General features: G+C 44.5%; 1 protein-coding gene across 16 annotated transcripts in view; it reads left to right on the forward strand.

Moving 5' to 3' along the window:
• Nucleotides 1-13,137, forward strand: part of garnl3 (GTPase activating Rap/RanGAP domain like 3) — a 61,580-nt gene that overhangs the window by 33,096 nt on the left and 15,347 nt on the right. For 10 of the 16 annotated variants that reach the window (XR_008566618.1, XR_008566615.1, XR_008566616.1 and 7 more), the window contains exons 3-20: nt 607-681; nt 2,528-2,630; nt 3,807-3,925; nt 4,233-4,297; nt 4,969-5,032; nt 5,181-5,207; nt 5,858-5,933; nt 6,014-6,112; nt 6,195-6,298; nt 6,396-6,504; nt 6,577-6,622; nt 6,708-6,814; nt 9,231-9,346; nt 9,670-9,792; nt 11,297-11,371; nt 11,461-11,575; nt 11,711-11,737; nt 11,855-11,959. Coding sequence is in view for 12 of the 16 variants with exons in the window: in XM_054758219.1 (XP_054614194.1) it covers nt 607-681; nt 2,528-2,630; nt 3,807-3,925; nt 4,233-4,297; nt 4,969-5,032; nt 5,181-5,207; nt 5,858-5,933; nt 6,014-6,112; nt 6,195-6,298; nt 6,396-6,504; nt 6,577-6,622; nt 6,708-6,814; nt 9,231-9,346; nt 9,670-9,792; nt 11,297-11,371; nt 11,461-11,575; nt 11,711-11,737; nt 11,855-11,959 (1,555 nt within the window). In the remaining 4 variants the exon portion in view is untranslated. The remainder of the gene's footprint in view (nt 1-606; nt 682-2,527; nt 2,631-3,806; nt 3,926-4,232; nt 4,298-4,968; nt 5,033-5,180; nt 5,208-5,857; nt 5,934-6,013; nt 6,113-6,194; nt 6,299-6,395; nt 6,505-6,576; nt 6,623-6,707; nt 6,815-9,230; nt 9,347-9,669; nt 9,793-11,296; nt 11,372-11,460; nt 11,576-11,710; nt 11,738-11,854; nt 11,960-13,137) is intronic. The other 6 variants (XM_054758218.1, XM_054758211.1, XM_054758209.1 and 3 more) reach the window with 5 other exon arrangements.

Below are 13,137 nucleotides of genomic sequence, written 5' to 3' on the forward strand. Positions count from 1 at the left end.
TGCCCCTTTTTCAATAAACCCCTCTCCCTTGATTTTGATTGGCAGGTGAGATAGGATGCTGTCAAACCCCAAAAGATGGAGGAAGCAGTGCAGTGATGCTTACATCTGTCTGTCAAGATTGTCACGGAAAGCTCCGCAAAGGTTTAATTTCATGTTTGGTGGAAGGAAGGGCTGTTGGCCCCTCCCCAGAAGACACCCTGATGCATGTCAAGCAGCTTCCACTCAAGGACTTGCCTGACACTCCCGTGCCGCCTTGCCACTTGGAACACGACCATCTGTTGCACCTTCTTCCATCATACGTGTGACACGTCGCCTTTATTCACTCCCCCCTGAGCACTTCTTCACAGTGACCTCTGGCAGGGAGGGGGCTGACAGGCAAAGATGGTGAGAAAGCAGGGAGAGGTTAGCGAGGGGGAGCGCCTCGGCCGTCGGTTGCCTGGTGACCAAACATACGCCATAATTGTGTCGGCTTGAAGAGGGGGGCGGGGGGCTGATGTGTGTTATTTTCCTCCTCTGCTTCCTCCAGTGTTTGTGATCCTCCCCATTCTAACTGTCTATGGTTGTGTCAGCTTGTCTTAACGTGAAGCGTGTTGCCCACCTCCACAGCTGATATCCAGCGATGCAGATGGCGCCATTCAGAGGGCAGGACGCTTCAGGGTGGAGAATGGCTCCACAGATGAGGTACAAGCAGCATATCATGCATTCTAATATACAACCATTCACTCTCGTGCCCCCTTTTCCACTCCATGGTACCTACTTGGCTGGGCACACTTTTCCACTGGCAAAAGCAGGTACTACTTGGTCCTAGGAAGCACTATTTCTAGTAGTCAGGGTAGTCGGTAGAGGGTCAGGGTTCCGATTGCCAAGGCTTAGCCATTTGTCTTTGCATTCTTAGCCTGTTGCCTTATCCTTGGCTGCTTGCCTTAGTCGTTTGCCTTCTGCCTTAGCCTTCTGCCTTACACTTAGACTTAGCCTTAGACTTACACTTAGACTTAAACTTAGCCTTAAACTTAGCCTTAAACTTAGACTTAGCCTTAGACTTAAACTTAGACTTAGCCTTAGACTTAGCCTTAGACTTAGACTTAGACTTAAACTTAGCCTTAAACTTAGACTTAGCCTTAGACTTAAACTTAGCCTTAGACTTAAACTTAGACTTAGACATAGATTTAGCCTTAGACTTAGCCTTAAACTTAGACTTAAACTTAGCCTTAAACTTAGACATAGACTTAGCCTTCTGCCTTAGACTTAAACTTAGACTTAGCCTTAGACATAGACTTAGCCTTAGACTTAGCCTTAAACTTAGCCTTAGACTTAGACTTAAACTTAGCCTTAGACTTAGCCTTAGACTTAGCCTTAGACTTAAACTTAGACTTAGTTTTAGACATAGATTTAGCCTTAGACTTAGCCTTAAACTTAGACTTAAACTTAGCCTTAAACTTAGACATAGACTTAGCCTTCTGCCTTAGACTTAGACTTAAACTTAGACTTAGCCTTAGACATAGACTTAGCCTTAAACTTAGACTTAAACTTAGCCTTAAACTTAGACATAGACTTAGCCTTCTGCCTTAGACTTAGACTTAAACTTAGCCTTAAACTTAGACATAGACTTAGCCTTCTGCCTTAGCCTTAGACTTAAACTTAGACTTAGCCTTAGACATAGACTTAGCCTTAGACTCATACTGAGACTCAGACTTAGACTTAGACTTAGACTTATATCCTGAGGCTGTTGCCTTCTAACCTGTTGCCGTAGCCCAGTGCTTCTCAAATAGTGGGGTGGGGTCAGTGGACTGCCAACATGTACTAATTTATTGTACTCAACATGCAATTTGACTTTTGAATCTGCTCGTCTGCGTCACAGCTCTGTGTTTTTTTTGCAGTTTGGAGTTCAGTCTGTACAGTACACTTAAATAAATAGATATTATCGGTTTCTCAATAATATTTCAAATCCGGGGGGGAGCATGAGAGAAAATAATTGAGAAGCACCGCCTGCCTCCCAGCCTGCTGCCTTGGCCTTAGGCTGTGTTCCAGTTCATGCACGTCAGTACTTCCACTTGAGTATGTGTACTATTTACACACAGACTGTACTTACAGTAGTTCCTGGGAGCGCACATTTGAACAGTGTGCTGCTGTCGTTGCACACTTATGGGAAATGACGGTTGCAATATTCATCTACGTTCTCCTCTTCTCCTCTTTTCTTTTCTCTCTTCCGCCACTCCGCCAAAGATGGCGGTGATTGAGGGGTGGATTTTCACTGCATTTTGCCGTACCTCTAGCGTGAACACACTTTGCTCAATGCGCTCAAAGTGCTGAGTGTGAGTACAGAAGCGCATGAACTGAAACACAGCCTCAGCATCAGCCTCTGCCTGCCCTGAGATTATTAGTCTGGAGTTGAAAAGCGCACACCGATGCCAGTGTAGCCGAGTCCAGCCGGTACTGCGTAGTGGAAAAATATTCATATCAAACTGGAAGTTATCAACACAGACTTAAAAAAATAGTCAAAGTGTGTTTGTTTTGGGTGTGTAATAAGCAGACTTTGGACTACACTCCTGGAACCTGGAGGAGAACCGATGTCCATCTGGAGAATCCCGAGTACCACACCAGATGGTTCTTTAAATACTTTCTGGGAAAAGGTCAGTGTCGCTCTGTTTAAACTCTTCAATCCAGAGACGTCTGCACGTAATCGGGAGGGAAAAGTCAGGCAGCAGCAAACAGAGTCCCTCGTGCCAGCCAGGGGCGAGCAAACCGTGGCGGAAACTTGGCTGGCTTCTGTTTGGACTGCAGCTGAGCCATCTGCGTCTCACAGCCTGAGCAAAGCTGACTACACTCTGCAGCACGACACATTAGCAAGCCTTTGCCATCGGCTGAGGCAGCCAATGACAGCAGAGCAATTACGTCTTTGGCTTGCGGAGAAGGGGGAGAGTTATGTAGACGAACAAGGAGAATCATCACAGGGAGGGGTCCGGTGTTCAATTTGGACTTCTGTTCATGTTGCCTCGTTAACCCGAGAGGTGTGAGGATGAAGGGTCAAGGAGGAGCGCATACACACCACCGTTTCACTGTTGCGTGGTTACACATACACCGCCATGAATTAGTAATACTGGACAACAACTAGTTCCTAGCAGGTGGATGAATACATTGGCAACACGTCGTCGTGTCACTAGCACTGCTACGCTACTATTTAAAGCAAAACCACCCCTTTTAGGAATTTTGCCTCAAATGTCGAGAGACAAGAACACACTTCTTTGCCTTTTCTGTGCGTTCTAGAATAGACAGTGAAAAACGAGGCAGCTAATAATGCACGGAATGGGATTCAGTTGATCTCACCGTGCCAGCATGCCAGAAAACTAGTTTCTCTGTGTTAGCTTCTACAATAAGAATGGTGCCGTAGCTTGTTAATATGCAGGTCCCGGCATGTAAATGGAGCGTTGCCGGAGGTTTTTGCAGGTTTTTTTTTTTTAGAGGGCTTTATAGGCGAAACGGGAGAATCCCATTGCGGTCATTATGAGCAGCCTCGTGCTAGCAGTCTTTCACACGCACAGAAAAAGGGACGTGTGTTTTTTTATTTGTGGATGATGCTTAAAATTCCAAAAAAAAGTTCAGTTCCCCTTTAAGATTCATCTCCGTTACGACTCGCAAGGCAGTGAGGGAGACTCGTGTGTTGGCAAGCGAAAGTTTTGAACATGTGAAAGGATCTCCTATGAAATGGACAGGGATAACAGCTTAAGCAGTGCGCCGTGCACTCCGTGTTTTCCTAAATTGTCAGAAACCGTATCCATGCATTCACTTTCTCTCTGCTCCCGCTTCAGTCCATCAGAACTACGTGGGCACGGATGCGGAGAAGAACCCCTTCTACCTGTCAGTGGTGCTGTCAGACCAGAACAACCAGCGGGTGCCGCAGTATCGAGCCATCCTGTGGAGAAAAACGGTGTGTTCAGTCGATGGCTGCCGTGTCGCGCTCCTTGGGGCGTCTTCCACAAGCTGCTGTCATGGCGTTATTCTGTCCAGTGTATTTTAAAAAAAGACAATCAACATAGATTTGGTGCTGAGTCATCATCATGCACGTAGGTGTGCGTGCGATGACTCAGCTTTTGAGTCTAAGATGGGGGACATCTAAATTTGGCCTGCATCTACTTAGAGACCTCGGCCACCTGGTTGTGTTGTCTTGTTTTTGACCAGGTTGCAATTATTTAAACAAATGATTGTTGTTGTTGTTGTTGTTGTTGTGTGCACAGGGGACCTTGAAGATCAGCCTCCCCTACAGCCCCACCAAAACACTATCGGTCAAGTCCATCCTGAGGTAAGGAAAGACTTTTTCCTCACAGGAAATAGAACTTCACGATATTTTCACAAGCTATTTCTCAAGTCACAGCTTGCGGAGGTCCATGCAACATCTATTCAGTATTCAGCAGTTTGTTGCTTTTTCTCCAAAATGTTTTTTTAGAATCTAAGAACTGTGTATCTAAACTGGAGTAAGGCAGCAATTGGAAGATTTTGTGTTTTCCAAGGAGCTAAAGACCTCCTTCATTGGCCCCTGCTCCTCTCTGTATGAGCCCTTTGCCGATCATAACCAAGTGTTTGGACCAAGACTTTCAAAGAAACTTACTGTAGTGCCCCCCTGAGATCTTCTGAGATGATCTAGTATCATTTGGAAATGAGCAGGACAGGACTCCTTTAAGTGTGCTTAAAGGTGCACATTCAACATGCTTAACTGTCATGCAAGTGTAACAAGAAGTGCGTTTCATGCAACTAAAATGTAGACCGTATCAGTTGCATGGACGTATTATTTTTCCTTTGGGCTGGAGCGTACCTGTACCTATCACAGGTGGGGGTGTGTTACAAATGGTAAAGAAAATCCTCCGCTGTGTCAGTTTGCATTTTTCAGCGCGCAGCTTTAGGCCGTCATCTGCCTTCCTTCTCTCTCTCTCCCTGTCCTTTAATGCAATTACATCCTTGTCTGTGTCCTGCCAGCGCAATGAACATGGACAGGTTTGAGAGAGGCCCCAGGGAGATCCTCAACCCTGACATTCAGAAGGTGAGCGCCCTCGGAATCATATGCAGCGCCGTGTCTGTGCCAGTCCTGAGCCGGGCCGGGCAGGGCTGGCGTTTACTGTACGGCACGTCCTCGGGCCATCAGGCCATCTTTGTTAACTGATCACCTTTTGTGTCCTCGTCTCCTTCAGGATCTGCTGGTGCTGGAGGAACAAGAGGTATGAGACGCCGCTGCTTTGTGTGTGCATTTCGCCACATGGGATCTGCCTCGTATGTTTTTTTAATTACAAAGTAAATTTCATATGCGTGTTGTAGCTCCACAGTTGTATTGTCACCTTGAAATGATAACGAGATAACGAGATAAATGCTTGAAACACAGCAGACATAGCAACGATAACCAGCGATAGGTGGGAGTCACGGTCTAGCCTTTAGCCTGGTCGTCAGGCACGTAGCGATGTGCGCATCGATACTGAAAAACAGATACTTCCGATACCAGATGCTCATGCTTTAAAATTGATTCTCGAATGAAAATATCAACACCTTTGTTACTTTTGAGGTGAAGTATATCATTAACAAGAACACCGTTTGAAAGTAACTAAACTAGTGAGACTTTTGTCTAAATGATTGAATGTTTGGGAACTACTTTTTCCTTCCGCCTGAGTGAAGTGTGCAACACGTAAGCGAGCGGCACACTGCTCAGTCTGTTGAAACGATTGCTGAAAATATTCCATTGATTAACATTGAATGCTACTTCGCTGGAATTCACTTGCGGCAGGCAGGCCTGGAACCAATTACCCGCGATAAACGAGGCACGGCTGTGCGTGACCATCCTCTGTAACGCTAAAAGGTTATCATTTCATTCCAACAGGGCTCTGTCAACTTTAAATTTGGTGTACTGTACGCCAAAGACGGACAGCTCACAGACGATGAGATGTTTAGTAACGGTAAACTACAAATCCAAATAAAATAAAAGTCCCTTGCCGTTGTCTGCATTTTCTGCACGTAAAGTTGTTTGTGGTTGCAGAAATGGGCAGCGACAGCTTTGACAAGTTTCTCAATCTGCTGGGTGACACCATCACGCTGCAGGGATGGGCGGGCTACCGGGGAGGCCTCGACACCAAGAGTAAGTACTGCTTTAGTGTGCCGTATCGGTGTAGCATTAACTCGCCCTTGTGATGATCACTCCTCGTCGCTTCTTCTTCCAGATGACACTACAGGGATCAAGTCCATCTACACGGTGTATCAGGGCCACGAGCTCATGTTCCACGTGTCCACCATGTTGCCCTATTCTAAAGAGAACAAACAGCAGGTGTGCGTCCGCTTTGGTTTCATCTGTGTGACCGGCATCGGATTCCGGTCCTGCTCTAAAAATGAAACACTTGACCAAGCCTCTCCCCCCCCGGCAGGTGGAGCGAAAGAGGCATATCGGAAACGACATTGTCACCATAGTATTCCAGGAGGGCGATGAAGTATCGTCGTCCTTCAAACCCTCCATGATCCGATCGCACTTCACCCGTATCCTTGGCATTTGAGCGGTTCTCCTTCTGAGCTCCTCTTCAGCCGCGTTTCCTTCACTCGCGCCTGCAGATATTTTTGCATTAGTTCGATATAACAGCCAGAATGACAGCTACAGGTAAGCCAGGCCGTCACATGCGCCCCCTTTAAAAAGGTGAGATTGTGCGGGGGGGGGTTTTGTTGATGAAAGTCTCTGGTCTCAGGTTGAAGATATTCTCAGAAGAGAGCGTGCCGCTGTTTGGACCCCCTCTACCGTCGCAGCCCGTGTTTACCGATCACCATGAATTCAGGGACTTTTTACTCGTCAAACGTAAGAGTGATTCATGCATCCTTTCTTATCTTTTCTAGACACCAAAATATTGAACGAAGAGGTGTCCAGTAAAAAATGGGCCATAAGACACCGCTCAACTAGAAAAGGACTCTGAGAGCACAGACCTCCGCCCAGCCCCATAGTACCCCCCCATATTGTGATTTACAGCATAAAAATTAGTCCTACATTTATTTGATCTACATATTTAGATTCCTTGACCATGAATGATACCATTGGCATTTGGATTCATAATGATATCAGTATTAGTTCGGTAGTTATCAGTAGAAAATGGCATTTTCCGTAATGGCAGTTTTCTTCCGGATCGAGCTCCGTAGCTTTTGAAGACACTCCAGATTCCACCGTGTCTTGGCTATACAGTCCATACAGTAATGGTGTTTGTTGCATGCTCATTTCTTTCATTTCTGGTTTTCCTATGATCAAAATTCCAAAGGTCCCCTATTTCTTTTTCACACTCTGGATCACAGTATCCGGAATTCTTTCAGTTTTTGATATTTAGTAGAACCTGTTGGAAACTTGACAATGTTTTGTGGAGTTGTATGCACAAATGGCGAAAATGATCCTATCTCACAATGACAAAAAACCTGGATCCAGAAGGTGATCCGGATCACCCCCAAAATGTAATCAGTTCTTCCATGTTCCATTTCCAACAAATCCCCAAAATTTCATCCAAATCCATTTGGAACTTTTCAAGGTATTTTGAACACAAACTAAGAGATAAACGCCTGCAAAAACATAACTTCAGCGCTGCTCTTGCGCTTTGCGCTGTGCTTGGCAGAGGTAATGAGTGTTACATCCGTGCGTTAGAGATCATGCACTGTCAGACTAATAGCAGGCATGTCCAAAGCAAAGTAAGGCACCGCAGGGTTTTTTGTGGGCTGTAGCACTTACAAATAAAATAAACATTAAAAAACCCTGCAAAATCTGTAGGGTTATTAAAAATAATAGATAAATAAATAATCTATATATATGATTTTTTAGTCTTTGTACAAATTTTAAAAATATATGTCGAAAAGGCCTTGTACTTTCAGTCTGGGCTCTTCTTCGATCATCCTCATTGACGCGAGAGCCCAGTGCTGGAACAAAGTATATTGTTTTTACATTTTAATACAAACTGAAAACCTTTCAAACCGTGTGATTGACTTCTTCAGTAGCTATGCGGTCACAAGAACCAAGAAGAGGGAACTTTTGTTCTTCACTCTTTAACTTTAACCTCCTTTATGTCTCCCGGGCAGGAGGCAGGCTTTTCGGATAGTAGTGCATCAAAGAAAAGGAAAGTGAAAGTGAAAGCAGACATGGTAAAATGCTGGGAAAGTGGATGCATGCCGACCAACATTGGCTTCATGCTTGGTCTACGCTGTCAGACTGCTGGTATCATTGACCGTGTGAAGTGATCTGTTCCTTTGAAACGGGCAGTGATAATTGAGCGATGTGCACTCGTCCCTCGTTTAGCGCAATTATTGGCTCCAGACCCGACAATTGATAAGTACAATTTATAAGTAAATTAATAAGTAAATTACCACAAAGTAGTACATTTAATTAGTTAAGAGCATAGAAAACTTGTTGATGACCTTCTAAATATGTTTTTTAACATTGTTAGAGCCCTTTAGACATGAGATAACACCCCTATAGTCCCCTTTACAGTCATATTACCCAATATAGTAGACATAACAACTGAAAATAAGACATAAATAAGACCCTTGCACATGTGTGTTGCTGTAAATGTGTTCCAGTGCGAGGAGAGCTGATTGGGAGGGTCGGCCATGAAGTGAGGTCAGGTGTTCGTCGTTGTTATCGAGTGTTGTCTTGGTGTGGGGTCCGGCCGCAACAGTAGCTCATGTTAGGGATGATTGTGCCTGTTGTGAGCCAAGTGAAACCTGCAATAAAAGCATGTAGTTCCGGCGATCAGGTCTGGTGCTTGTGTGTCTCACTGAACATCACATTAAATATGTATTTATTTTACTAATAATAAGTCCTATTCATCCATAAAACAGCATGATTTATTAGTGAATGTGTTATGTCGTACACAATAAGCCTGTCTCTCCCTCGCTTGCAACACCCCTTTACAGTGTGCAAGACAACCACAGGGATAAAAGTCACCCTTTTTTTAGGACTGTTTCATGTATTCTTCAATTTGATATTTGCATTACTGTGTCTTCTACGTCCCTTCATGTGTTCTGTGTGTGAGAGAGAGTCACTTAGGTGTTCATTTAGGTTGAAGTTCCGACATACACAACACCGAACCATGTGGTGGGAGGGCCGAGGACCTCCTGCATATATTTGAACGCGGCCGTTCCTTGCGCTTATGGATTGAGCTGCTGATGAGGATTAAGATAGGATTAAGGATTGTGGCGTATAAAGGAAATGTGTCAATGCATCTCTCTCTCCCACTCTGCAGTAATCAATGGAGAGAAAGCCACACTGGAGACACCAACATTTGCCCAGAAGCGTCAGCGGACCCTGGACATGCTGATCCGCTCACTCTACCAAGACCTCATGCCCGACCTGCACAAGGTACAAGCCAGTTTTGGAGAAAAGTCCCGATTTTTTGGTCTTCTTTGCCCCCCACCTTCTCCACTCCCTCCCTCCTTGTCACCGCTGTGACTTAGAAACCTGCTGACTGTGTGGTGCTGCGATCCACTGCAGCCCACTGCGTACTGCTCCGCAGCACACTGACGGATGCCACTGCAGTGCTGCATGGCTTCTCCTCTTGGCTTATTTCTGCTGCTAACTCTCACCATCACTGTCACTGTCTCTGGCCTCTCTAAGACCCTCCTCTTCTTCTGCTTTCTCTCCCTCCCCCCTCCACGTGCGATGGTGTTCCTGCCGCATGTTAGGTCCCTTTTTCCCCACAGAACATGCTGAACCGGCGCTCCTTCAGCGACGTGCTGCCCGAGTCGCCAAAGTCGGCTCGCAAGAAGGAGGAGGCGCGGCAGGCCGAATTTGTCAGGATAGGCCAGGTAACGAAAACAAGGTTTTGACACACCCGAATTGTTTTTCTTCAGCAAGATTACATCCAAAGCCATAAAGCCATTAGCGTTAGGATTTGAGGCAATGTTCAGGGATTAACCTGAGGGTGAATGGTAGGGGATAGGTTTAAGAGGTAGGGGAACCTTGAGGTTTGATGTTAGGAATTAGGAGATTAGGGCTGGGGAGTTAGCGTAGGGTTAAGACTTGGGGGGGTTGGGTAGGGTTAGGTGCTAGGATAGAGTTAGGGTTAGGGTCAGAAGTTAGGCAGCAGGGGCATTGGGTGAGTTTTGCGTTTATGGTTAGGGGTTAAGGTTACAATTCGTATTCATTAGGCAGGGCTGGGGGCTAGGCTACAATTAGGGGGAGTTAGGTTTTAGGGCAAAAGGTCAGGAATTAGGACATAGGCCAGGGGTGTCCAAACTTTTTCCAGCGAGGGTCACATGGTGAAGAATGAAAGGATGCAAGGGCCACTTTGATATGTTGCATATGCGAAGAAGTTCAAGGAAAAACTGCACCTCAGCTTTGTGATGTACAGTACAAAGCCTACAGTATCATTAGTATCAGTGCAATATAATATTCAACTTAACATAATAGGATAACATTTTCCCCAACCTGATTTTCTAAAATGATTTTGTTTTTTTCTTTCTCAAAATATTACGAATTTAAAAAAAAAAGAACATGTTTTTTCTTGAATATTTAAGCTCTGTGCTACTAAAATGACGTTATTTTACCTCATAACGTAACGTGTTTATTCCCAAAAAATCTGAACCTTTTTTTCTTTTTAGAATACAAATTTTTTCTCATAATATTTTGACTTTATTCTTGTAAAACTACTTTTTTGCTGTTTTTTTATTTGTCCAACAATTTCAACTTTGTTTTTGTAAATGTTCTTCTTGTCATTTAAAACTTTAGTCATTGTTTGATTCTCATAATATTACAACTGAAAAACAACTTTTTCTTTAATATTTCAGCTTTATTCTGCTAATGTGACATTATTTTTCCTCATGATGTTATTCTCGTGAAATTGTCTTGTTAGTTTTCAACTTTTTTTTTTTTTAAGATTTTGACGTTAGTCTTGTAAAATTACTGCTGATCTTTTCCATTTTTGGTGGGCTTTTTTTATTTTCCAACAATTTCAACTTTCTTTTTGTAAATGTTCTCGGAATTGTGACTCTTCTTTTTCTTAACATTTGACTTTATTCTTTTAAAATTACTGCTGAATTTTTTTAAAAATGTTGGTGTTTTTTTTGTTTTTTTTTACAAATGATATTTTTCCAATGTGCCGTGGGCCACCAGTGGACTTTGATTTGTGTTTGTGTGGGGTTAGGTTGAGGTTAGGCTTAATAAAGGGGCGTGGCTTGAGCCATTACATTTTTGGTGCCAATCTGAATAAAGATGCACACCCAGGATATGACTTTTCAGTGAAAAGGGCATGAATGTAAATAAAAAACAGCTCATCTAAGAAGGTGTACTTTGTGTGCTGGTGCTCTTTAGGCTCTCAAGCTGAAGACCATCGTGAGGGGTGATGCCCCCACCAGCCTAGTCACAACCGGCCTGTGCAGAAAGGAGGTGAAAACTCTGTTTAAAATGCGATCAGATGGTTTTATTATGATGAAGATGTGCCAGTGCATCCCTGACATTATTGTGGTTTGCTGCAGCCGTGGGAGTCGCAGTCGTTCTGCAGTACGTTCCCGTATGAGATCGTGTGTGCCGACTCCTGGGGTCAGTCGTTGCTGGTGGCCACCGACACAGCGGGGGTCGTCCTGCTGGAGGGTGAGGTTAAATTAATTGTAATCGATGTACCCTCCCCACACCATCACCCCCACTTCCAGCACCGCATGTCCTTTAAAACAAAGGCAGCCAAGCTGAAATGTCAATGTTGTTGTGAGCTTGTTGTTGCCTTTACAGGACCTGATCCGCCTTCGTCCTGCACCGGTGAGCGCCATGCCATCGATCCGCCACTTGCTTGAGATGTCTTTCTTTTCTTTTTTTTTTAAATTCTTCTTCTTCCTCCAGTCAGATTTGACCTTTCCTCCAATGTGTGTCTCACAGAAGCGCAGGCTCTCCCCCCGGTGCAAGTGTTTGACAAGACGCTGCTGGTGAAGCAGATGCACATTCTCGAGCCTCAGGACCTGCTTGTCACCAGGGCGGACAAAGGTAGGCGGGATGCTGCACAGTGCTGCCACCTGCTGGATTGTGGCGTGAAACAAAGTGCAACTGCAGTCAGCTTGTGTGTCTCTTAACTTGCGCAGTGGAACAACTCATCAAGTCCCGGTCCACCGTGTAATTATTATTAAAAAGTGATGTCGTACACGGTCGATTGATATATCACGTCTTCTGAACGACCCTTCCATTATTGCTCCAACACGGCTTTTCAGAAATGAATGAATGAATTTGGTGGCAGTCTATGGCCTGTTATTAGTCCAAACATATTGAAATACAAGTGATGTAGTATTCTGGCCACTAGGTGGCAGTAATGACACAAAACATTGAGTGTCTACAGGGTTCTAATAATGTTAACACCCGTACTTAGAAAGTCATGAACAGGTTTTCTATTCTCTAGTTCTGAAAATATTCCATGTGTTAACATTGAATCCTATATCGCGGCAATTCATTTATCGCAGTCAGGTCTGGAACCGATCAACCGCTATAACCGAGGGACGACTGTCTTTGTCTTTCCGTTAATTTAGCAATTTTTATGCTTGAAAATGCTCAATTTAGAAGAAGAATTTGTACAATTTGCTGAAATATGTTTTTTTTAACTAATAGTAGACCATATTCAACCACAAAACAGCAATCATGTCTTGAAAAACCGCAATGGAGTGACGGCACGATGTCGGAACCGCGATGACAGTGCTCCTGTCACATAAAAGCAGAAAAAATCTGCACAAATGGAGGAAAATAAAGCACTGTAGGTTGAAAACCCGGTTATCGCCCGCTGTACCTGGCATTATTGGCCTTGGCAGTGCTCTGCGCTTTCCTTTCTCACTGTATTGACACAAACACCGTCACCTCCTTTGGTCCACTGAACACATTGATCCGATCTTGCACTGTACTGTGTGTCTGTTTAGCCTAAGGAGGACATAAATACACGCAAGCAGACAAACATTCAATGGCGCATTAAAACATGGAAAGCAGAAGCGCTAAAGAAAAGGCATAATAGGGTGCGACGCGTGTGGGCCACGGATGCGTGTAATCCATTTCCCTGTGGATAATTAGCCAACCCTCACTTTGACAAACGCAATTATCTTGCTATTGGCGGCGTGACAGCGGCACAGGCGTCCTGACACCACTCCTATCCCGAGCCTCATCAGAATTTTATGGGTTCTTCTGGC

This window comes from Dunckerocampus dactyliophorus, chromosome 17 (genome assembly GCF_027744805.1).
Source record: "Dunckerocampus dactyliophorus isolate RoL2022-P2 chromosome 17, RoL_Ddac_1.1, whole genome shotgun sequence".
NCBI lineage: Eukaryota > Metazoa > Chordata > Actinopteri > Syngnathiformes > Syngnathidae > Dunckerocampus > Dunckerocampus dactyliophorus.